The following is a 25933-nucleotide window of genomic DNA, read 5'->3' as shown; positions in this document are numbered from 1 at the left end:
CGTTACCTCTGGCTTGCAACTCCTCAGCGGGCTCTCATGCTGCACTCTGTGTTATGTCAGGAGCTGGGCCCTGCCTCCCCCACCCAGAGGGAAGGAGAGACTGACAAGAGGGTTCATGTGAGAGACATGAGGAAAACAAACAAGCATGCAAATGGAAATGATCTAGGCCGGCAAAATTATCGAGCTCATTTTTATTTATCATATGATTTAACTGATTATCGTGACAGGCCTACTTATGGCACAAATCCACAATCTCCTCCTCTCTGGGTTTTCTTTGTTCAGACAGAAATTTGGTAGAAGCATAGCACAGGCTTGTCAGTGCATCTGACAGAACAACAACTATCTGACATTTTGGCAAAATGGAACTGGTTCCAAACAAAATGTATCACTTGCTTCCTATGCTGACCGGCAGTGGGAAATTATCTTTTGCCCTCCCTGGGAGCTAGACAACACGTGAAAACTATGAATAGGTCCATTTGCGTCACATTGTTGTTGTTATAACATGGTTTGGCCATTAAAAAAATTGTCTTCAAAGCCCAGCACACTTCCTCGTGGCGTGGTTACACCCCTATACACTCTTCGTTCATGGAGACTCGGCTCTCATATTCCACTTGGGAGTGGTAAAACTGTCTTGCTGGTTTGGTATTTGATTTAATATGAATTCAGTTTAAATATTTTCACAACCCCAATCCATTTGATTGAGTCCATGTTGTTGGCTATACTTTCTGTAGGCACTGTATCTGCAAGTGCCCAACATGTCTGTTTTTGTTCTTCCACTATGTTATTTAACCGTTGCAAAACTTTTTATGCTGAACTGTGTTCAGCCAAGGTGTGGCCTTCAGGCCTTTGAACTGCTGTGCATATGGCCTGAATTTGTTTCTGCCTTAATGTGAAATGTAGTTCTTTAATACCGTACACATACAGACACAGCTGGATATTTAAAGATTATCAAATGTATTTCTTTGGGCAATTCAATGCACATCTGCATGCGTAACAATGTCAGATCTGTTATGCACAAGATACAGAAAAGGGGAGACATAGTTATCTGAAAGATGATAAGAGACAGCGGGTCTCCTTTGCTGTTCATTTTGTGTGTATGTCCCTCCCCCTTGGACTTGTTTCCAAAATGGCCTCTGTTCTAGTGGAAGTGAAAAGACTTTGTTGAGCCTGCTGGTAATTTGAGCCCGGTATTCATGGGTAGAGGAACGAACAAGGAAGGGAGGGAGGTTGTTGGGGAGGAGGAGAAGGGAGTTTAAGAAAGGCTTCTCTTCTTCGTATGGAATTTACCTCGGTGGTTCATCGTCTGGTTCATTTGGAAGAGGCTCAAATAGTGACTCCCTTTGCAAGTTGGGTAGGAGTGAGGTGGCTATTTGTGTGAGACAGCGGTCTTTCCTAGGGGTTTTAAACAGCCAGTGGTTTATTAAAAAAAGCTCTGAATAGGGCACCATGGGATCCACTCCATGTCATCATGTCTTTGTATGTTACAAATCTGTAACCCTTTATGCCTTCATGTCCCGTTTCATGTTTATTTCTTGATGTATTTAATGAGAGGAATTGTTCTTATCCACAATGCACTATCTGTCTCTGTATATTCCCACCTGTATGTCTCTGTTCTCATTGCGGCCCTTGGAGTTGTAGCAGAATGTTACCTGCTTTTGTAAACAAAGGCTAGCTGACAGTCCTTGTTGCTACCTACCAGTGTGTGTGTGTGTGTGTAGCTGGATCCAACTGGATGGGGCTGACATTCTCCATTTGACAGTGAGGACGGCTGAACTGACCTTGACATTGTTGAAAGTCCCCAGCCTTGGTGTGGTTGCCTTGGTGCTGGAGATCAAGGGCAGCAGTTGCTGCAGCCAGGGGGCCACTAGAGAAATGTTATGCATCCTGTTACTGTGACTCTTTACTACTGAACTAGCCTCTGTTTGAATGTTGTAATGTCATTGTTTTGTTGTCTAAGCGAGGCTTTTATTTTTTTGGACATGTGCTTGTGGTGAATCTGATCACTCTGGTGTTTATAAGGTAACAGACTTCTGTGTGTCTGCCCGGGGAATGACCTTGCAATAAGCCAAATTCTCTCGTCAGCATGTGAACAGAGCTCAAGAGGGCCTGTTTCTTTCTGCAGCCGTGGCTGCTGTCTCTGGCCCTGCGTCTGACTTGGCGGCTGGGCAAGTGAGCAAGCAGGGAGGACAGAGAGGAAGAGAGAACCAGTAAGAGCAGAGGAGTGTGGGTCAACGTTTCAGAGGAGTGTGGTCACATGACAAGAGGGTCGGGCCTCATGTTCGATGACTCACCCCTCCTGGTGTCTGGAAGGAATGCGCCTCCTGCTGGTTCCCTTTGTTAGTGCGTCCTGATGGGAGCCTGAATGTAAGATGAGCTATAAAGCCCCTGTTTGATTTTCTTTTCCTTGAATAGCCCCCCCCCCCTTCCCCATGCTGAAATCCTCTGTATGCATGAGAGACATCATGTACTCACGAAGTTGTCATTTTAGATGCAGTCAGATGAAAGCTCTCTTATAGTGTCACGTAAAAGACTTAATTGTCAACATGAGTCAGCAAATTTGGGTCCTGATCAGGTGTGTAGAAGATGGATTCCTGTGTTGGGATTTTGTGAACTCGACAACCCTTTGTCAATGTTCAACTGAGATAACTGTTGTGACCTTTTATTACACGAGCCTTGTTTATATGTGACCTCACTTCCTTTTTGGCCTTCATTTTCCCTTCAGTAGTTATTTTACTAGTAACTAGTAACTGTGCCAAGGATAATTTTGATTTAGGATGATGTAGTGTGAAACCTTTTTGTAAAATAATGCTCTAAAAGAAAATGTGACTGGGAATTCCGCCTTTAAGATAAATTAAGTAACTGGGCCATCCATCTCGACCATTGATCAGCCATTGATCTTTTACTTTTACCACTTCCCAAGATGACCTATTCTTGTTTAATGGTCTTAATGATGTCACTCTGTTTATTATACAATAGAAGAACAGTTTTAGTAACAAACTCTGCTGTGTATAATTTAATGTATACAGGTAGATTTTAGCATACATTCAAGAGAATAGCCAATAAGCTTTCTATTCAAGACATTTTGATGCATCATAGCAGGAGAGGCAGTGGTGTAACTGATTAAATTTAATTGCATCTTATGTTGTCAGTTTCAGGTCACTGTTTTGTGCAATTTGAATGGACTGATAGACTAGCCCTATTCACGGAGAGACGCATCATCACTGCACAGAAGGATTGCCTTTATGTCGCCTTTCTTTGTTCACACTGAGCCAAGCAGTGCCAGCTTAAAGCCACTCCAGTGTGTCATTTCATACAGCATGCAGGCATCGCGGAACCACAGAGGTGTGACAGCACACAATGTAACTTTAACATCCGTGGTTTTAGTGCTGGGCGGTATGACCAAAAATGTATATCAAGGTACTTTTAAAAATTCTAACGGTTTCACGGTATATGAAGGTATTTTTTGTATCTATCTATCTAAAAGGGAGGTTTAATATTCCCTCTTTCCCAAAAAGCCGCCACTTAACTAGGGTTGCCATATACATGTGATGTGACGTGAAGTTGGGTGTGAACAGTGACCTACAACATATGCATTGGAAGAACTGTGGCGACACTTGATAGATTTACTTGATTATTGACCCGTGGCCCATATTCTCACCTCCACAGTCAAACACACTTCGATGTTAAACCTCCATCCGTGGATGAGATCATTAACTACAATGTCTATCCTAGCCATCTTCACCCTAACGTAACACCAGAGCTCTACTGTTTACCCTCACCACGCCTCGCAGTTTCACCACGCCTGTTTAGAAGCGCAACATTGAAAATGGTCCGGTCTGAAACAGTGTCGTGCGGCGCAGCGTAGCGTTTGGAATGTTGTGTAATCAAATTCACCTGTATGGGGGTATATTAAAAATTCATATTGTAACGAAAATATACACCGGTATTCGATGTGAACCGGTATATCGCCCAGCTCTACGTGTTTTGTTTTTTTTATGCATTCATATTTCCACCCGTTAATCTAAATCTAATATAATCGCATCAGTAAACAATGAGATAGTGTTTTCTGGGAGAAAGTTCACTGAGGTTCCATTGGGAGTGCTTACCTTCAGGTTCCAGAAACAGTAACACCATTCTCACTATCCTTTCAATGCAGGAATCGTGTGCTGTTGCTACTCCTCGCCATCTAAAAAATTGATCATGCTCTATGTGTGGTTGTTGTTTTGTTCTTGTTTTTAAGGATTTTTGATTTTATTTCTTCCAATTTCTAATATTGCTTCCAAATTCTAATAACTGAATCAACTACTGACTAAATCTGTCTCTCTGCCTGTTAACCTCTCTCCTAAGGTCCCTCATGACCGTGAGCCGTGGCCTACGGCTCGGTGGCGCCCCACCTCTGGAGTGGTCAGCTGCTCTAGTCAGGACCCTGTGATTCTTCTGTTTACCTCTCCTCCTCCCCCCATCCCATCCTGTCCCTCCCCTCCCCCTCCCCCTCCCCCCTCTTCCCCCCCTCCCACGCGCCGCTGTGCTGGACGTCATGAGCATAGTAATCGCGCTGGGAGTCACTACACCTGAAACGTCTTACTCAGATATGGCTGCTGGATCAGAGTAAGTAGCCGCTACCAGCTGTGTGGGACTTTTTTTTTTTTTCTTGACGAAAATATCTGTGCATTAACAACCCAGGTCTTATTTTGGTTGTCTTTCTCTACACTCCAACCTATTTGCTGATATCTTGGATATGGAAACATCTGGCTCAAGCAAAACATGCAATGTCTTAAGTTGTAAACAAATTGCTTTGTCCACCTGCTTATCTGCACCACCTAAATAAGTGCTGTAACGCAGTTGCTCATGCAAATCCAAATAAACAAACAAAAACTACCAAAAAATGAATGCTGAAGTTAGAAAAGAGTAGGGTTGGGCCAACGGATGATACCAACCATAAACATAATATACGTAGACGCCTCATTGACTGACGCTGCCTATTGGAGCTGACGTATCAGCATGGCCACCATCTTGGATGGGTCTCCAGTGCGACCCCCCTGCATTTATTTCTACTGAAGAAGGTGTATCCACAACTAAAATAATCATAACCTCCCGAATTTTTACCAGATTTTCACACAAACGGCAGAGTTTTAGTTATGATACAGGACGCTGTCACAAAGATTGTTTAAAAAAAAAAAAAAAAGGTAATCCCCCGCGATGTGGTAACAACACTGCGCCGGTTATTGCAACCATAAACTGCACAAAATATGGTCACAGTTGCTCGCTCTCCGTTGATTCCAATTGAATCTGGTGCTAGCCTACAGTGAGAAGACCCAACCAAGATGGCAGCGTCTCGGGATTATGTTCTAGCACGCCATGAGGCGTCTACGTATATTATGTCTATGATACCAACATCCATTGCAGACACTCTAAAAGTCATTGAGCCTTGTAACATTGTAACATCATAATTTAAGATGCCTGCCATCAGAGAGCACACCAAGTAGTGTATTAAGTCAGGAGTTGTTTCTTTGTGATATGTTGGAGAGAGAATGAAAACTTTGTTGGTGTTAAGTCACCTAATGTTAAGTCTCTATTTCACATTTATTGTTTTCTTATCAAATCTGCCCAGATGGTTTAACCCAAGTCTGTGTGTCACTGTAACTGTGTATTTCTCAACCACAATTGAGAGACCACATTTCACAAGACAATTAAACAAGTAACTTCCAAAAACATTCACTACAAATTCTTTGTAAACATGTAGAGCAAATATTAATTGATAACCAATATTGAAAACACTACAGCAACTGAAACTAAGAAAAGTTAAATCACACAACTATGTGACTGTTTTTACAGAATATTAAAACAGGCAGTCATTAACTTGTTCTTTTTTCAGAACTTGGGGTGTCAGCAGACCTTTAGACTGACTATTTATCAGGGAAACACTTAAAAAGAGAACATTTAAAATTTGTAATTTTTGTACAGTGTGTTATGATGGCAGTCACTAACCACTCACTTGTTGCCCAGAATGCTCACAAAAGCAGCAATGGTAGGTTCTTTCTTATTAAAAAAAAAACGATAAACACAATAAGATAACCAGTAATTTAGCTTTTTTGTATTTGAGCTGTAAGTTTCTAACTTGTAGCTTATTTATACCAGAGGAGGAAAAAGGCTCAGATGCAGTGCTCAAAATTGGAGGATGTAGTATTGGGTAGCTCTGATAAGATTTGTTGTTATAACAGACTTTGTTCCTTTTGTCTGAACCCCTGTGGTAAATGTATTATACATTACAATCCGTTGTATAAACTGTATAAAATGGCCACACCTGTGACAACATGTTTCTCTCTAGTCTACACAGGTGCAGCAGTTTGATGTCATGAGCACGACAGCAGCTTGTTGCACTTGTTCCTATTCCCCAACAGCTTTATCTTCTACTCTGTATTTAACTAGTGATCAGAGTGTGTACATGCTGTACATCAATGAAGGCAATTTATCGGCTAGACGTTCACCTATACGGATAAAAAGCTGGTAACATAAATTTCCAAATATCAGGCTTATTATTTATCAGCTAATAATTTATACTTTTTAGTCTTCCCAAATCTCAGTCAGTAGGATTGATTCTAACACACAAGAAAACACATCCTCTGCTGAATCTAAATCTAGGCTCTATAATATAACATTTTGTCATTTTGATTCTATTGACATTAAAGGTTGCTCCAGAAATAGAGTAGCAGGGGATGGAAGGCAAGGTTCTTCACTGTCTGAGACCCCAGTTAAAGGCCGAAAGAAGTTGCATAACATAATGGCGCCCACATTCCATTTCCTAAATTGCTGTCTTCCCTGGCTAGAGAGTAAATTCAGGGTCTTGGTGCCACCTAGTGACTGTTCTATTTTATTAAAACTGTTGTTTGCATAAGAGCTCTTGTAAAGTAGATGGAAAGTATGCACTGTTTTATAGATACAATTCCTGTTTAATTAGTATTCCTTCAAATAATACATTTTTTTTGTACTTTCCAGCCCTGAGTCAGTTGAAGCAAGCCCTGCCGTGAATGAGAAAAACTACAACAACCACAGCTGTGGGAGCGCACAGAGTCATGGGTATCGGGGACTACCATATGCTGTGAGTTCATACAGTTCTTTTCTAGTCATCAGTTCTAATCATAGCATGTCTAATTGTATGAAATTGGTAGTAATCTCTATTAATCAAGGATAAGTTACAAGCAATTTAAAAGCTAAAGTAGTAACTCAGTTAATCCGTCCAATCTTTTCTTGTTTTCTAAACTTTTCAAGTTCCTTGTTCAATTAAAATGAAACAGCAAGTGTTAAACTAAGGACTGATAGTGCTTCTAGTTTCAAGTACATGAATGTCTATCCTACTTTTAGTCTTCTGTAACCACAAACTACTTCCGTTATTAACAACTGTACTGTTTCACATACCTGTTTTGTTGCCCTCATTTTCATTCGTCTCCATTTTCCGTTTCCCTTTTTTGCCTGAACACCCGTTGTTTGAAGATGCAACAGTCTTCCGTTGTGTGTTGTCAGGATCACAACTATGGCGCACCCCCTCCCCCCACCCCACCCGCCTCCCCGCTCTCCCAAACCATCATTCCCCGTCTGGATCTCAATGGCGTGGTACACGCCTCCCGCTATCATGAACCTGAGGAAAACTCGGCTGACAGCGACAGCTCCTCAGAGGAGGACGGTGCGATGGCCAGCTGGTGTCACTGCAGCCTGACTTCGGATGGCCTGCTAATCAAATGTGACAACTGCAGGTGAGAGATGAAAAACCTGCCCAGTCTGGATGCTGGAGCATAAACAGTATCAGGCACAAACATGGAACGATCAGACAAAGTTTTGGAATTTTTTGAGAAAGGAGAGCAAAACACTGCTCTGCCATTGAGAAGAGTAGTACACCCCTTAAGGCTTAGTTATTATTAAAATGTGTTATTAAATTGTGTATCATATCTCCTGGTTTTAAAACTGCAAATGATAATGGTGGGATCAAAGCTCTGTTTCCCCTTAAGACAGCTTTTAAATGATAAACTATGTTATTAAATAACATCCACTGTGTTGAGATTGCAGTGGAATTTATTTTATTTTGTAGATACAATACTTACTTTGGTCAAACTTAATATTCTTAAACATGATGTGAAACCCCGCACAATGGTCAATTATCACTGTTTCTAAACCTCAACTGTGACCAAACCTTAGGCTTGATTAACAATCCTCTCTAAAATGTTAGGCTTGCAGAATCTACTACCATTTGCAAAAGTCAGTTAAAAGGTTTAGCTTTCTGCCTGGTCAGATAGAAATTTTGTTGCTGAGATCATTTGAATCATAGCCTATTTAAAATTATGTGCTGATGTGTTTTATTGCCTTTTTTTGTTGCAGGGGACTAGACAGGAGGAAAGGAGAAGGCCAACACAGAAAAACGGAAAATGTCTCAGGTTCATTGTTTTGTCTTGCTACATTAATTTCAAGTCTAATGTCAAGTCTCATATAAATTAAGAATGAATATTCTCATGTGATGATTTTTTTGTTTGTTTTTTGAAAAGCGGGAGAGAGCAGCGCCACTGAGAGTGGTGATGAAGAGGTGTCACCCTCCACCATCTCCTACACCGCCACCCAGCATACGCCAACCAGCATCAAACTTACTGTCAACCGGGTCAAAAGAAGCAAATCAAAAAAGAGGAAGAAGAGTATAGAGAAGGCCCGTGGAACACCAAAGGGCAAGAAAGTCAAGGTGAGCAAACTGTAGGGAAGTGGAGTGGTTAAGAGTGAGTCTAGCAAATAACAATTGACAAAGTGAAGGAATTAATAAATGTTAAGATCTGTGTGATGGAAGTTTTATCTTTTTGGTACTATATTGTCATATTAGGAATAGGTCAGTTTTGTTTTTGATTAGAGAAAAGTGGCTGTCCATGTATTGAATTGGGTTCATTTTCCCTCTTTCAGGCTTTCAGAGAGGGTTCAAGGAAGTCCATGAGGATGAAGGTGAGACTGGAGTTAACCAGACATTTATTTTCAATCATGCGTCTCCTTTTGGGTAAAGAAAAACTTGTGTCAAGACCTTGTCTATTTGTTTGTTCTGCCTAGAACTCAACAACAGAGGCCAACGTGTTGGATGAAAACACAGTAGAGGGATGGGAGAGCAGGATCCGCCAGTGGACGGACCAGTATGAGGAGGCTCTAGCCAACCAGTACAGCGCTGATGTCCAGACACTTCTTCAGCTTCACTGCGCCACAGGCACCCCTGTCTCAAAGGCTGAAAGTGGCGCCACAACACCTCCTTCCTCTACACAGATCCACACCTCAGTTGTCACCATGGATACCATCAACCGCACTGAGCTGGCTTGTAACAACACAGTGCTGGGCTCACAGATGCAGGTCAGCCACAGTCCTGATTCAAACTCACAACTGCACTATCAACAAAACAATATGTTGATTCAGCTTATGTCACAATGCAACTGTAGCAATGTAAAATTGCAACTAGCCTATAAAAACTAAGCATAAAGTAACAAATTATAGAACTGATTTTTTTAACTGAGTAGATCAAATTAGAGCAAGAAAGCCTGTCCAAGACAAGACATCACTTGCTTCAGCCTGATCCTGAGTTGCAGGATTCAAGACATGCACTGCCTGCATGGCAAATAAGCAGTGACAATGGTGTCATGATGCCTGAATACAATACAGTGAATGTTTTCCTGTAGTTGCAAATGAACAATATGTGATTTGCTGTTTATAGCTCCAGTTGGGGCGGGTAACACGGGTGCAGAAGCACAGGAAGATCCTCAGAGCAGCCAAGAACCTGGATCCAGACACACTCATCATTGAATATCGGGGAAAGGTCATGCTCAAACAACAGTTTGAAGTTAACGGGCACTTCTTCAAAAAGTAAGAGATCATGGTATATGTGTTCTTGGACTACTGTGCTGCAGACACTCAGGTCCACTGACAATGAAAAATATTACAATGTAGTTTGACCCCGTAGGTTGCCAAAAAATTATGCCTTAGCTTGCCACTCAGACAGCTCCCACAATTCCAACAAAAGGAAGAGGGGTAAAGACAAGTTGTCCATTTCAAGAGTTTTTGAATCCTGAAGCAAGAATTGTTTGACTGCTAGAGGTCACAAAACTATCTCCACTCCACCTTTGTCTGACTGCCCTTTTCCACCTGGAAACTGAAACTCTTCTCATGACACTTTCAAAATGAAACAGCTTGGTTACTAGGAGATGACAGTCACAGTTACCTACTTCCAGAGTATTACAAATGCAATATAAATTAGATTTTACACATTTTAAGTGATTATCCGCACCTCTGAAACATTTTATCTTATTGCATCACTGTAAATATCAACTGTGAGTACATCAGTCTGCAAAAATGTAAATATTCTTTCCACTTCCTCCTTAATCCCTGTAAATTTCTGTTTTACAAATGGACTTAAATTATTTGATGTTACTTACTTGTATATCAAATTAACTGCATTAAGTCTACTAAACAACATGTTCTATGACCTTTAAACTGCTTTGACACCACTGTTATCATCTTCTTTCCTCAAGACCCTACCCATTTGTGCTGTTCTACTCAAAGTTCAATGATGTAGAGATGTGTGTAGATGCAAGGACCTTTGGAAATGACGCACGCTTTATCAGGAGGTCCTGTACACCCAATGCTGAGGTCAGCCAGCAAGCTTTTTTAAAGTCTCAATATTACCAGTAACATATCCCTTCTGTGCACTGAGTTTTGTTAAGTTGCTTTATTTGGTTTGGTTTTAGTGTCATGTCTTTCCTTTCCCAGGTCCGGCATATGATTGCTGATGGCATGATCCATCTTTGTATCTATGCTGTCAGTCAAATAGCAAAGGATGCTGAGGTCACCATTGGATTTGACTATGAGTTCAATAGCTGGTCAGTACTGCCCCACAACGAGTATCTCTTCTTCCACATGCTTTTAAACCAGCAACTAGAAAGAAAGTGAAATCCATACAACATTTGCATATGTAGTGATAATCCAACTCCTTTCAGTAACATACTGTAAGTATAAATGTATCCACGGTATTATGAAGTCTAAAGGGGATATAATTTTTCCTTTGATCTATCTTAAAACACATGCTAAGCTTATTGCTCCAAGGTTTCTTGTCTTCACCCTTTGCCATTTCATTCATCATAATGTTCTCTTTTATAACAAACCAGTAATTACAAAGTGGACTGTGCCTGCCATAAGGGCAACCAGAACTGCCCAGTGCAGAAGCACAACCTGAGCCCCAGGGAGAGCTTGCTGAGTGCCCCCTCCCTGCCACCTCCCTCCCCACTTGTTGGTGCTGAGACCCGACGGAGAAAAGCCCGCAGGAGAGAGCTGGAGGGCTGTGTTGTGGGTGACAGCAACCAGACCCTGGACCAGCACCAGGAGGCCAAAGAACTGCAAGGGACCAGTGACACAGAGGTGTGTGCGTTGTGTGTGCCTGTGCCAGATAAATTATTTTAAATATATCTAAGTGAGGTTAAAAAGACTGTAAAAATTGTGCTCGCAGCTTTTGAAAATTTTTATGTCAGCCAGACACTTCCGGTTTGTATATCACATGCTATCTAAGATGTTGTCCTTATGTGCTGCCTTTTTGTGCCATTAGGAGAGATTGCTGGATGATATGAAGGCAGAGGAGGGAGACGAAGGAGAGATGGATGAAAATGGGGTTGCCATCTCCTGTAAAAGGGTATGACATTTTGAATATTTTTCTTATTTTATTAGTACCCACTGATTCCTGGGATTCAACAATATTTTCTTTTATTTGCTCTTCCCTTTAGCGGAAAATTGGAGCAGTGGTCGTGACCACTATTACCAAAAAAAGAGAAAAAAATCCTGTCTACACAGTCCACAATTTGTTTGTCCAATGCACAGAGACATACGTTTTAGATTATTGGAACTTAAAATAATGCCTTATATAATCAAATTTGGATCAGTCTATATGTTTAAATGATTGGAGTGTTTAATTATTTAGGAAAACAATAACTACTATTGGGCAACTGATCCTAATTAATACTATAAAAACCCTGGAATGATTGCGTGCATGCAGCACATGAGTCATTGCTTACCTGCTGTTCCTATATTCTTTTGCAAACAGGGCCTTATGCAGAGAGCGTGTTTTTAGGGATGGCACCGATCTGATTGATGAAACAGATGGATGGCTGCTGAGTTGTTTCAGATTGCTATGAGCGCTGCTTATGGATTTGTGCAAAAACTTCAGAGAAACACAGGCTGGTCAAATCCTGTGAGAGATGGGAGATGGGTCAGGATTAGCAGTCCTCTATGAGCTGTCTTCTTTCAATAGTACTGAAAACATAATGTCATTCATGGTCAAGTAGCATTCCTGTGCACTGCTAACCAGCAGGTAGAGCTAAAGAATGTTTTTTTGCTCTAGCGCCAAATAGATTGCATGCATATACAGATCAATCCATTCTGGTTCCTCAAGATGTATCACTCTATTAAAGTCCAAAGAATAGTTCCGTGGGGATGCATCTGGCTCAGTGAGATGGTGGACATGGGCTGGCTGATAGGTAAATGATTTGTAAATCTAAAACACACTCTCCATTTTTATATTTTTATAAAATTGCTTTTATAAAGGTTACATAGGTGACCAAGGCTATGCCCTCAATCCATTGCTGATGACCCCCCTGGCAAATCCCCAGACAAGATAGGAGCGCTCTGACAACAATGGTAGAGTGCACAATTGGAGTGTTGAAGGCCGGGTTAATGTGCCCTACAATTGTAACACCATTGCTGACTCTGTGGAAGGTTACATGTTTACGTTGTTTTATATGATTTAACAGTACCTTAATTTCACTGCTGCTGACATTCTCCCTCATCTTTCAACCCTTTTTGGTGGCATCTCTCTAATTGCTGTGCCAGTGTCTGCTTTTTGCACATGGCACAACACCTGCCCTTATATGGTGTTTAGTGGGCGTAACCTATGCTAATTAAAAATCATTGGACATGCACCATCAGTAAATCAAAAGACAAAATGTCTCAGGTACACTGCATGTGTAATTCCTCTCCTGTGTGTCTGCCTATTCATGTAGACTTGTAACAGCCTGGACAAGAGGCGGAGGAGAGTAGGAGGAGCAGAGGTAAAGGAGGAGGGTGTTGAGACTGAGGACGTGTCAGGAAACCCTGCAGGGAACACCTCCGTAACCCACAACCCTGGAGTGGGGGTCAGCACACGACGCACCACCTATGTCATGGTCTGTGACAGAAATCAAGTTGTTTCATCTGCACTTGTGAATCTTCCTTGTTAGTGTTGGATCTATTCAATCTATTCAATCCTTCCTCCACAGGAAGGGCCATCGGTTGAAGAAAAGACCTTGTTACCCCCCCTGCCTGCCCCAGTCGCCCCCCCTAAACCTGCACGACCTGCCAAACCCCGGCCCAAAAGTCGGATCTCTCGCTACCGGTCAAGTTCATCCCAACGTGCCCGGCGCCAGCGCCAAGCTCTTGCCCAGCAGGCAGCTGCTGCCGCTGCGGCCGCAGCAACGGCAGCGACACCATCATCTGCTGATCAAGGTGCCGCTCTTGATGAGGAGGGATCTCAGGGCCCATATGGTCCTGAACATGGCCATGGAGAGAGCTGTCTAGGGGGTCATCTCCTAGATGGAGATGGCCAGGGTCTAAACTGCATAAACAGAGGCAACTTGCGCTATCCTAAAACTAAGAAGGTTTGTCAACATTAGAGATTGTAGATATCATTTTTTGACTGTCAACTGAGCTTGCCTAATATTTATTGATGTTTATATTCCATGCAGACACAGAGTTGATCAGTTAATGTTTGTCTTTGCTCTCAGTACCTGGTAACAGAGTGGTTGAATGACAAGGTCCCTGGAGGGGACAAAGTCCACCAAGAGGTGCCTGTTGAACGCCCGCTGCGGATAACCACTGACCCCACGGTGCTGGCCACCACACTCAACATGCTACCAGGCCTTTCCCATTCATCGCTTATCTGCACCACACCCAGACACTACGTCCGCTTCGGCTCTCCCTTCAACCCAGAGAGACGCAGGCCCCGCCCACTCCAAATGGACGGCACTTATGGCTGCTACAAGAAGGTGAGAAGTATTGTAAAATGATGGGAGTTAGGAATATAAAATACCTATACACAGTATCTTGTCATCATACAGTGCAGCCCTTTATGCAGACTTCCACTCACGTTCTATTATAAAATGTATTAAATTCTGTTCAAACCTTTCGTCTAAAGTCTTATCTGGTTGTGAAAATGTAAACATATGTTTCAGTTTTTGTCTTTATGCTAACATTTCTGTCCTGATGCAGAGATGGATAAAGCAGCTGGAGGATGAGAGCTGTTCAGCCAGTGTGGAGGATGGCACAGAGTCCACCTCCTCCCAGCAAAGTACCAGTAGCAGATCCACCCCCAACCCTCTGTCCACCGGTATGTACAGTCCAACCTCCATCTGGATGACAGATTTACTTTTACTTAAGAAGATTAATCTTAACTGCTTCCTCTGATGTATAGTATAAAATACTCGACTGTTGTAACCCTTGTATCTTGTCATGTGTTTCCGTACATTTTTCCATATTTTTTTCCACATTGTGTGTTTCAAAATCACAGAACTCAATGCACCGTTTAAGAAGCGTCGCTCCAAGTATATGCCAGAGGTGACCCCAGCACCCTCGGACCACCTGCTTCGCCCGCTGTCACCCATCACACCACCGCTCCCAGAGGACTCCCTCCATCCGCTGCTCCACACCCATTGTGGTTCCCTGCTGCCCAATGGTCTGGCCTACTCACCCATGCCCTCACTGCCCGCCAGCCGCTGCAACACGCCACTGCAATTTGAAGTATGGGCTTACTTTGCACAACTTGCTTACATAAGTATTAGGGAGTAATTGTTTTATGAATCTTGTCCTTAATGGAAATCGTGTTGTAATCAAGTGGCTGAGTTGTCACTGCAAGCTCTTTGCTACCCAAGAGCCAGACATTGATGTATAGTTTGTGTTTATTTCTGCATAAAGTAAATGTGTATTTAAGAGATCAAAGTCTCAGTCACCAAACAAATTAAACATTAGTTCCAAGACACTCTCAGTTGTTTTGAAAAATATTACAAAAACCTATATGCCCAGATGGCCTGTAAGGGGGACAGCCTCCAGGCTCTGAGGGGTTTAGAGCAGAATGGTATCAGACTTGTAGTGACTATTAATCCCCATTGTTGCTCAGAGCATTTAAATGGGTCCTTAAGAAAGGAGAAATTCCTCCATCTTGGAGGGAAGCGATTTATAACTGTGATACCAAAAGGGAAAGATGGGACAGACTGCTCTAATTACTGCCCAGTTAGTTTGTTGAACCAGGATTATAAGGGCGTTTTCACACTTATAGTTCGTTTGCTCTGGTCCCGAATCAGTGCGTTCACATGACACTCAAGAAAACTGAATTACTGGGTTAGTCTATGATTGGATCTTGCATGCATGTATGCATGTATACACCTTAGTCTGACTAAAATCGGACCAGATCGGATTTTTCATGCGATTGATAATCGCATTACTAGAATAATTACGCATGTATATGCTCCAGTGGATCGGATCGGATTTTGTGTTCTGCACAGGCACGATATTTTTTCCTCGGGGCCGCAAGCCGGAAGTAGATGGACAGCAGTGGTGTCGTCTTTCCTCCGAAATCACCTCAAGAAAGAGCATCATTGTGCATCTAGTTTGTGCAATTATCATGTACACCATATACGAAGTGTACAAAGATGGAGCTTCGTCTCGCTCTTCGTACGCCATCCTCCTTAAATGCTGAGGCAGCTGGTGAAGTAAAGAGGTCAGCCGGAGGTGTTTCTGTTACCACTAGTTGAAATGGGTACAGCGCCACCTAGCGTACCGGGGTCTGACATGCTCCGGCCCAGTAATCCGATTTTCTCACCAGCATGTATACTGGGATAATTGCAGTTGTCTGATTGAGTGGCATAGTGGAACTATGGCTGTAATCTGACTAAGATGTGCATGTAAGCGCACTGAATGTTGTATATTGCCTCCAGTTTGGTTTGTGTTCACACAGCAGCATTTACGAGTGGACCAAAATGTGTGATGTGCGAGGAAACTGCTGTCTAATTGGTCCGAATTTAGAAAACAATACAGCAGTTAAGCTGAATTTGGCACCGAGCAAACAGGAAGTCAAGCACTGAAACAACAATATGACATCCGGTTACTTTTCAAAATAAAACACTCAATGTTGACACCAACACACGAATCTCAAAAAAAAGACAAACACAAGCTCTTCTGCTGATCCTTCGGTTGGGAACACTTCCTGCTGTTGTTTTTATGACACATAGCTATTATTGCAGTTGCGAGTGATCATGTGATTATCGCGGGAACTCCTCGGCCTTGCGACGCCAGCCGTCTACTTTACTGCGCTGTGGCAGATTCAGTACATAACCGGTGGGTGTTGCCGGATGGCAGATGGCGGCGCAAAACCGGATCGGAGCCGTGCGCAGCAGACAGTATCCAGTGGAAATTTGGGGTTAAGCACTGACACTTCCTGCAGTTGGTTTGGATCATGTTCTCACCACAAACAAACCGTACCAGAGTTTGTTTGGAACCGGACCAAGACCACCTCTTCAACAAGGTTTTGGCCCAGTTGTTTTGGTCCACACCCGAGTGTGATTGATGTGTTGACACCTTCCCAAACGAACTGCATCAAGGGGGTAAACGCTCCAGGATTCGATTCTGCTGAACTAAACAAGGCAGGTGTGAAAACGCCCCAAGCTCTTCACATCAATTCTAGCAAAACACTTAGAAATAATACTTCCAGATACTACACAGTTGGATCAAACAGGTTTCATCAAACAGAGGCAAACATAGGATAACGTTAGGAGGACATTACATGTAATTAACCATATAAACAAAGATAATTCAGAGGCTGTCCTGTTAGGGTTAGATGCAGAGAAGGCATTAGACTCTGTTGATTGGTCTTTCTTCTACAAGATAATAGATTCCAGTTCCACGATGATTTTGTTAGGGCAAAACAAGCCTCATACTATAAACCAACAGCTAAAATTTGGATCAATGGAGAATTATCAAATATTTTTGAATTGGAAAGGGGATGTCGACAAGGTTGCCCCGTGTCCCCGCTCTTATTCGCCATCTTCATAGAGCCCTTTAGTCAGTGGATAAGACAGAATGAGAAGATAAAGGGGATCATGGTGTCCCAAGAAGAACACAAAATTGCCCACAACTAGCAAAAGACAAAGGAGGCCTCTGTCTCCTGAATTTGAAAAATTACTACCAAGTGGTGCAGATAAAAATTTGAGTTAACATCTGCAACCCTTCTTATATAGCGAGGTGGAAAGACATAGAATGTCAGATATCTAGTGATATTTCGTTACAGGCAGTCATTGCGGACAGGGGGTTGGTTGCCTGTCTAAAAGACATAAACCCACTGATAAAAATGTCAATTAAGATTTGGCACAGGGTAGTCAATGAAAACAAGGCCAAAGAACCATACTGGCTCATAAGATGGATAGGATATGACTCAGATTTCTTACCAAACAGGATGGAAGCAAGATTTAAACAGTGGGCTGTGTTAATAAAACACTGTGACCTCTATGAAGGGGGCACACTTCGACAATTCCAGGGTCTTAAAAATCGATTTAGTTTAACCAGTCAGGATTTTTATTGATTTTTGCAACTTAAACATTACCTAGAGAAAATTATGAGAAAGGAAGAATTGCAACAAACTAATTTGGGTATAGTGAAGATATTTCTACTTGGCTACAGGTCAGACCCTGGACGTGGAAGGTGTTACAAGAGGCAGAAGGGAATGATACTGATATATAAAGGAGAAATTGGAGGAGAGTAACATTGTGATGCAGATGGAAATGTGGGAAAAAATAATTTCACAACAGTGGAAAAGTACATCTGCTCTGTCCTGGAGAGAATTTGGGTGGAAGAGTATAGTTAGGTTTTTTAGAGTTCTAGCTCAAAGGATTTCTCTGGGAGCAAGTACATCTTGTTGGAGATCCTGTGGCAAGAATAAGGCAACATATTTTCATGTGTTTTGAGACTGACGGGTCATTTCAAAATATTGGAATGAAATTAAATTGACCATGGAGAAATCATTCCATCAGAGTCTGTGACTTTATGTCTGGGATTAAGACCAGACACTGTGAAGGGGCCGGAAAATAAATATATGTATAATAGCCTATATACTAGTGAGTAAGAAAGCAATCACAAGGAAATGGTTGGTATAATATTCTCCTACAGTTGAGGACTGGATCAAAGTGGTTCAGGATATTTTTATAATGGTGAAGCCAACATTCATTCTCAGCCGTGAACAAGATAAGTGTGAGAGTTACTGGAAAACCTGGATAAACTTTATAACAACTTTAAGGCAAGATACTGGGTGATGTGATAAACCCCCCTAGTTTTTGACTGTACTCATCTGGTTCAGTTTTCTTTCTTTGTGTCAGTAACTAGAGAGTTATACATGTATGCAGCAAACTATCTTACTTAATCTATAATTACCATGTCATTACCATTTGTGCTGTTGATTTTGCCATGGCAGTTATTATAACCCACTACAAGATATTGTTTGCAGGAAATGTTATGAATGAGGAAAGGTATATTTGGAGCAGACAAATGTATTAATTTCACAGCTGTTGTTGTCTATTTTATTTACTGCTGTATATTTACCTATTTTATTTATTCTGTTTTTATTTTTCTAGTTATCATTACCATTTCTTATTTTGTGGACTCTTAAGTTCCCTACCAGTTCAGAACTGGTGTAGGAATACTGTTGTAATGATGTGAATTTTTCTTTCTTAATTAATGGCATGTATACAAACATGTATAACTTATCTTTCTTCAAATTAAAATATTAATAACAAAAAGAGATCAAAGTCAGTTAATTTAAACCTCCCCTTGAGTATATTTAGTGTTTGGAATTATACACCATTACATATGAAGAGCATTGTTAATCAATGAGAATAAACAACTGTTGGTATTCAAATGAACTTTTTGATGCCTGACATAGTCTTTGAATTAAATACTGTGAGAAGTACTACTAAACTTCGACACAAACACACCACCGAAACTTAATTTGCTAGTATTTGTTTCTAATAGCCTTTGCATTTTTTTCTTTAGAACATATCATCCCCCGAGGCATCTCCTGTTCACCGGCCTGAGTCCATCTCTCCTGAGGTAGGTTCCCATCTCTCTGCCACTTTTGTAATGCAAAGAGACAAACTACTGCCTTTTAGCTCTTCCTGTGTCAATTTCATCTCTGTTCTTTCTCCACATCCAGCCATGTCTTCAGACAGACTTTGACATCCCTCGGCCTCAGTTCCCAGACCTGTCACTGCCCTCCAGCTTGGAGAGCCCTGTGGCTATGACATCAGAAGACTTTTCCCTCCCTGGAGGCCCTTCAGGCCATGATTCCCATGGCCTGTCATCTGTAGGGACTTGTTCCCTTAACCCAGTGTTATGTCCTTCCTCAGACCTAACGCCCCAAAACAGGGAGCAGGCCTTCAGGACAGAGTTCAACCTCATATATACCTGCTCCCCCCTCAACGCAAACCTTGGGAACCCTGTGGCCACTGACCGCCGCCTCTCCCAGTCAGAAGGCGGTTTCTCCCCAGCAGAGTCCTTCCACAGTTCCATAAGTGGTCAGGGGATACTGGGAGATGTGGGCACTGGTTCCATGTCACCCTACGGCGAGCCTTATTATGGGGGAGGCTACCCAGATAGTGGCACACCTCCTCACACAAGCAACCCACCGCAAAAAAAGAAGGCAAGTTCTCCACATCTTAATGAGTTGAATGTGAAAACTGTTTTGTATCAGCAAGTTTTCATATAAATCGGCAGCAGTTTCATCTGCTCTTTCCAGCACAAATTTCTTTGAGTGTGATATGTGCAAACTGGAAAACCACTGTTCATGATGTGCCTTTCCCCTTGCTCTGTTGCCCGTTGACTTTGTTTTAAATATTCCAATTGTTCCTTTGTGTCAGGTCGTCAAATCCAAAAGCACCAGGCATTTTTAAAACATATTGAACCATTTATTTTATGTGTATATCTGAAATGATTTCACTCTGTAGCTTTTACCCCCCCCCCCCCCCCCCAAGTTCCCTTCCTCACCCTCGCTGCTCCTTGACACTCTTTGCCAAGTCTCTCTTCCACTTTTCTTCCAAGGCAGAGGGCCAACCAGCATACCATTAGTCTGCTGACAGGGAAGCCAGATTACCAGGCTATAGCTGTAAGAAGTGAATACAAGCCAGTACAAAATATGGTGAATATTCTCCCTACAACTACATCTTTAGAAGTGTGCATGTAAATATTGTTTCTTTGCATCTGCATTAAACACTCACTCCATGCTCCAACAGCCGCGCCCCCCACCATCCCCCCCGTCCCCCCACCCCCTCTCCAAACCAACTTTGAGTTATGACTCTATAGTTTTGAGCAGGTGTGTTATTGTGCCATTTCAGTCAAATTCATTTAAGTGTGTAAAGGTTTATCCATTGCCTTCAACATAAGAGGCCGATGGTTCATGAATTCTCATGATACTGTTGAGAATGAAGCCCCACGTGTCTTTGCTCCATCTCATCCATGGGAATTGGGGATACTACAAATGTATGTGTCTGAGAGTTTTCCTTGTTACAAAATTCATCAGTCTTGACTCAGTAAAAGTAATGTTCAACAGAGCTAATATGTAGCTATGTAGCTTGTCAAATCAAATCAGCCAATGCTTCTGAGTGCAACATAATTGTCATAAATACAAATCCCAGGTTTCTACAGCAATGTATCAGACGTTATGTAACGTTGCACACCCACTACCAAAAAACCCACCATGTCATAATAATGTGATTTTGTGAAAAGTACTGCCTTGAGGAAAACATGCAAGCTCAGCCACTGCTATAAAAAAACAAAAACATAAATCTTGTAATTAACAGCAGTTTTCCTTTAAACATATCTTTACCACAGCAAATATGTATGGTGGCATAGAGGGTTTTTACAACTGACAAATACTGTATGTGTCCTCTCTCTCTCTCTCTCTCTCTCTCTCTCTCTCTCTCTCTCTCTCTCTCTCTATATCTATATCTATATATATATCTATATCTATATATATATATATATATATATATATATATATATATATATATATATATATATATATATATATATATATATATATCTATATCTATATCTATATCTATATCTATATATATATATATATATATAAGAATGTTAATGAGGCATGTACAATGGACTCCCAAAGTCTAACAGGACTCATGTAGTAATGTGTGATTGATATTATATTGCTTGGTACATTACATTAAATATAATTTGAAAGATTAAGGCAAGAGCCATCCATGTCATCATGTGACTGTGGTCATCATCCTCTCCCTGCCTAATTCAAACAACTCCCTCTGTTCCCACAAGCCTTTTTTGTGTCATGATGACATCAAGCTAGTATGCGTGCTCTCATTGTCATCGTCAATAGTGGCAGTGTGTGTACATGTTATGTTTGTGTGTGTATTAGGGCTGTCACTTTTTATTTGAAATTCGAATATTCGTTCGAAAGTGGGGGGAAAAGTTCTCATTTGAATGTAAAGACCTGTTCCAAATCAAAATGTATAGTATATAAGCGCAACAGACCGTATGAAGTCATTTGCCTTGTGATCCAGCAGAGGGCGCTCTAAATCAGCGTGACCTATCGCACGCCCTATTAACCCTTGTTTGCTACGAAAATAAAAGGACACTAGCGAGCAAAGCCGTCCTGAGCGGACAATCACGACACCAAAGCATCTGAGATGAAGTGTATGGAAGTATTTACTGCTCTACATCGTAGATGGAAAAGTAACTAACAAAGCTGTTTGTCGACTTTGTACAAAGCAGCTGTCTTACTCTACAATGGCAACAAATCTGCAGACTCACCTGCTAGCTTACAACCTCGTCTGACTGCCTACTACTCAGCACACTTAGCTTTAGGAGGCCCCTTGCCAGCAGCTCGTAAAAATGCCATCACCGACAAGATGGCAAGATTTATATGTGAGGATATGCGGCCCATTGGTATCGTTTCGGGAGAGGGGATGCGGGATCTCGTGATGGAACTGGAGCCTAATGTCCTAGGGTGTTGTCGGGGGTGTTGCCTGTCATTTCATATTTGTTTGAAAAATTTTTTTAAAAAATTGACAGCCCTAGTGTATATGCGTGTGCTGTGGACGCTGATATGAGTGTTCGTGTAGTTATTTCAGAGTGGTTGCATCATTGTGTCGTGCATTTAAAGTTGCCTGCTCTGTCATCAAAGCTTTAGATGCTGTATGTTACTAATGGTGCATTGAGAGACACAGTGATCTGCAGTATGCTGTATTTGAGCCTTTCTCATGACTATAAGTATGATAATGGAATGGAACAAACCAAAGATGCATACAGTGTAATTTTCATGTTTTAGGCAATGTCCGTGGTGATGAAGGTGTGTTTTTGTTCTTGTCACATTGAATAGTTGGTTCCAGGTGAGTCTTCTCTGGTGTGGTGCATGCGGTCTGCCCATCACTCAGTTTTGGTGAATGATGTGATTCAGTCAGCGGCCTAGCATCAGTTTGAATGATATGAAGTAATGTTACACCTGCACATCAGAATGTGTGCCAGTCCCTCAACACACAGGTATCTAACCTTCCTGCCCCTGCTCTGTTGCTTCAGGTGTCTTTGCTGGAGTACCGTAAGAGGAAGCAAGGTGGCAGTCGGGACCCTGAGCCAGTCGGGAGCAGTTCGTCTCTCGGCGGCACCCCTACTCGGCCTGGCTCCCATTACATCCAGGACACTCATCATCACCATTCTCATCAGCAGATGCATCCTCCAGCCTCCCCACACAGCTCCTTCTCTTCCTCAGCACACAAATCCATCCCACAAATAGAAGAGGTCAGTCCTCCAGAACAACAGGGCCCCTCAGGGCAGCCTAGACGCCAGGACAGCAACAACCAGTGGTGAGAATCTTTAAGACACCTTTCAGTGCGTGTCAAATCACCTTCGGTTCTTGTGCTTTAAAGGCACGAGTGATACCTTAGTATTAGTAAAGTGGACTGACAGATAACTGTGGTTTTGGATTTCTCCAAGGATGGTCCCCACTACTGTTGAACGTCTAAGGGAAGGTCAGGGGGTTCTGGAGCGAGTGCGAAGGAGCATCAAAATGGAGCGGAATTATAAGAGGAGTGATGGTTCTACAGACAAGGAATCTGGTATGAAGACCTGAGAACTCCAGGGATCCCTGCAAAGAAATTAGATTGACAAAGCCACAACTACGAAAAAACAAGAATAAACGTCTTATCTAAATAAACTAAAACTAGAAATATAAGTAAATGTACAGAAATATACAGTAGGGTTAAAATGTGATAACTTGTTTCAAAATCTTAATATCAGTTAATTTTAATATTTGGTTTGTCCCCCTTTTGCTTTAATGACACCATGCACTGAGCTGCTGACTCATGTTACCTGAGCATGCTCTGACATTGATCCAGAAAGCTTCTTTTGATGTCACACAGTGCTTGGCTTTCTCAGTTTCCGGGTGCCCCCCATAAATGTTGAATGTGGTTGAAGTTGAGGACTGTGGAAGAAAGTCCATGACAGTCAGGATTCCATGTTCTTCTTTGGTCATTAAGTAGTTGTGCCAAAGCTTTGAGGTCTGTTTGGGTTCACAATCCTTCTATCATTAGGTTTTTATACAAACTTAATGGAATCCATACTAGCTAGAGTGCATGTTGTTGTTTAAGCCAAAGTGGGACAATACTAAGAAACACATGAACATTTTTCAGAAATCTAGCTTTTTGATCAAACTGTGAAACTGAGAATTAGCATTTGTAATGGAAAGAAATAGTATTACATTCAACCGATGCAAAACATAAGTATTTTGACTGGTGGTCTCTGACTTTTGGATCCAACTGTATGTTGTACTTTAACTTCCCAGATGACGACATATCTTTTCATCAGCGCTGGAGTTGATCCTCCTTTCTGTGTTTGCAGATGCAGATCGATATGAGATGCAGACAGTGTCCATGGCTTCTCCCATGAAGAGTCCACACAGATACAGTCCCTCTGTTTACTCACACCAGGTACCTGAAGAAACCATTTACTGTTAATCATTTTTTCCCTAAATGCCAGTAGCTAGACTGAGAATAATATTAGTAGAAAAGCTGCTTGATGAACATTTGTTGTCTTTAGAGTCTCTTTCTGTGTTGCTATTCACTGAAACATTTAAATGCTAATTATGAGTTGGTATTCTGCGTTTTTCTCAGTCATTTTAAATGAAACTCATAGCTAGTAACGGATGTTATTTTGATTTGTCCAATTGTTTCTTATCTCAATGACATGAAATGCAGCCTTAGAAATATGTCATTGTCACAAGTGTGTCGCTTATGTGTGTTTTCAGTCATCAGAAAGCCACCGGCAGACCGAAAGCCCATCGTTCCTCAAGCAAACCTCCAACTCTCCATTCCGGGGTTCCTACAGTCCTTCATCAGGCCAGAGCTTCTACCAACGCCTTAGCTCCTCTCATACAGGTCTGTCCCAGGACCACCCTCCATCGACCCATCCCAGTCATATCCCCACCCCCACCACCTCCTCAGACTCCAGGCTGCCAACGGGCTCTCTACACCAGCAGAGTGGCAGCAGTAACGTGGACGGAGGCCAGTGCTACGGTTCCAGCCACTTCAGAGCGAGCCCTTTGAATAGCAGTGGCCTGGTTGGGTCTCCCACCCCAGGACCCAGGGTCCAAGGGCAGACTAAAATAGACTCGGGCCCCCAGGCCTCCAGAGGGAGTCAACAGCAGGCATCTCGCAGCCTGAAGTCAGGCAGCCCAGGCCAGACAGCACTGCAGGCCGGCTCTAGGCTGCTGTCGGCCTCTGGACCGACGCACTACCCGCAGCGAGGGACAAGCATCAGTCAGTTCCAGCACTCCCCCCTGCAGGGACCCGGAGTAAGGACACAGTCAGGAAGCTTTTAGGACCTTGCTCAAGTGTGTGTGTGTGAGTGTGAGTGTGAGAGAGAGTGAGTATGTTTGCGTGAGTGTGTATGAAGCTGTGTACCTCCTCAACCCCTAAAGCTGTGGTGAAATGAGGCTCAGGGAGTTTGGGGAGGGGAAATGTACAGACCTGAGAGGAGCAAAGACTTCTTTACAGAAATCTCCTTTTCTTATTTTCTGTCTTTGTTTTCAGAAAGGAAAAAATGATCACCACAATCTGCACAAAGCTAATCATTGACTTTGGACATCATAATTAGTGGGAAAAGATTTGGATGACACATTCAGAAAAAAAACAAGAAATCACATGTAACTTGAAATTGTCACCAGTGTTTCCTCATGTGCCGGACTGTGCAAACAGGCTCTTTAATGTCGGAAAGTTTAAATTTCCACACAAATGTCTGTACAAAGTTATTAAAAGCCGTACCTGTCGTCATGGTACCCAGGTGGGATACATGCTTAAATGCATATGTAACTGAAAGCAAGAGTTGTTTTATTTTTTCCAATTAATTTTTCTTTTGTCAATGTTACTTTTTTGATTTGGCGAGTGGCCGAGTCTGTGCTGCAGTAAATAAGTGATGTGATTTGGAAAGGGGAAGTGAAGTGATGCGAGCAGGGGCGACATGTTAATCATCCGTTCTAAAGATGCATTGTGGAGGTGGGGAAGAGGGGTTCTCCCTATATAGGATCATTCCATATGATAAACCAGCTTTCTGTGTTCACTCACTCAACATAAAAACAGCCCTTCTCGACGTTCTGCGTCTGTTTCAGTGTACTTTTGTTTTGGGTTCTTTTCTGTTCTCTCATCCCCACTGGACTGTTTTGATTTTACATTAGGACTACTTCACTGTAGACGTCTGATATTGTACTTGAGACATACAGGTCTTATGATTCATGGTGCTGCATTCTTGTTTTTTCCAATAAATTTGAAATCCAGTTATGTTCCCCATA

General features: G+C 42.1%; 1 protein-coding gene across 5 annotated transcripts in view; it reads left to right on the top strand.

The window, feature by feature from the left end:
* setd5 (SET domain containing 5) overlaps positions 1 to 25933 on the top strand; it is a 43516-nt gene extending 17583 nt beyond the window's left edge. Inside the window, exons 1-25 of one of the 5 annotated variants that reach the window (XM_037099907.1) lie at positions 3324 to 3342; positions 4348 to 4608; positions 6997 to 7099; positions 7492 to 7751; positions 8371 to 8426; positions 8535 to 8722; positions 8935 to 8973; positions 9076 to 9366; positions 9725 to 9873; positions 10539 to 10656; positions 10777 to 10886; positions 11172 to 11421; positions 11606 to 11689; positions 13053 to 13214; positions 13308 to 13685; positions 13812 to 14072; positions 14296 to 14413; positions 14594 to 14823; positions 19120 to 19176; positions 19280 to 19765; positions 20168 to 20260; positions 22672 to 22955; positions 23086 to 23207; positions 23989 to 24077; positions 24395 to 25933. In XM_037099907.1, coding sequence (XP_036955802.1) covers positions 4538 to 4608; positions 6997 to 7099; positions 7492 to 7751; positions 8371 to 8426; positions 8535 to 8722; positions 8935 to 8973; positions 9076 to 9366; positions 9725 to 9873; positions 10539 to 10656; positions 10777 to 10886; positions 11172 to 11421; positions 11606 to 11689; positions 13053 to 13214; positions 13308 to 13685; positions 13812 to 14072; positions 14296 to 14413; positions 14594 to 14823; positions 19120 to 19176; positions 19280 to 19765; positions 20168 to 20260; positions 22672 to 22955; positions 23086 to 23207; positions 23989 to 24077; positions 24395 to 24967 — 4572 coding nt within the window. In that variant the 5' untranslated portion in view covers positions 3324 to 3342; positions 4348 to 4537 and the 3' untranslated portion in view covers positions 24968 to 25933. Of the gene's footprint in view, positions 1 to 3323; positions 3343 to 4347; positions 4609 to 6996; positions 7100 to 7491; positions 7752 to 8370; positions 8427 to 8534; positions 8723 to 8934; positions 8974 to 9075; positions 9367 to 9724; positions 9874 to 10538; positions 10657 to 10776; positions 10887 to 11171; positions 11422 to 11605; positions 11690 to 13052; positions 13215 to 13307; positions 13686 to 13811; positions 14073 to 14295; positions 14414 to 14593; positions 14824 to 19119; positions 19177 to 19279; positions 19766 to 20167; positions 20261 to 22671; positions 22956 to 23085; positions 23208 to 23988; positions 24078 to 24394 lie in introns of those variants that run through there. The other 4 variants (XM_037099908.1, XM_037099905.1, XM_037099910.1 and 1 more) reach the window with 4 other exon arrangements.

This window comes from Acanthopagrus latus, chromosome 6 (genome assembly GCF_904848185.1).
Source record: "Acanthopagrus latus isolate v.2019 chromosome 6, fAcaLat1.1, whole genome shotgun sequence".
Taxonomy (NCBI): Eukaryota; Metazoa; Chordata; class Actinopteri; order Spariformes; family Sparidae; genus Acanthopagrus; species Acanthopagrus latus.
The sequence above is the reverse complement of the archived record's forward strand: the minus strand, read 5'-3'. Positions and strand labels throughout refer to the sequence as shown.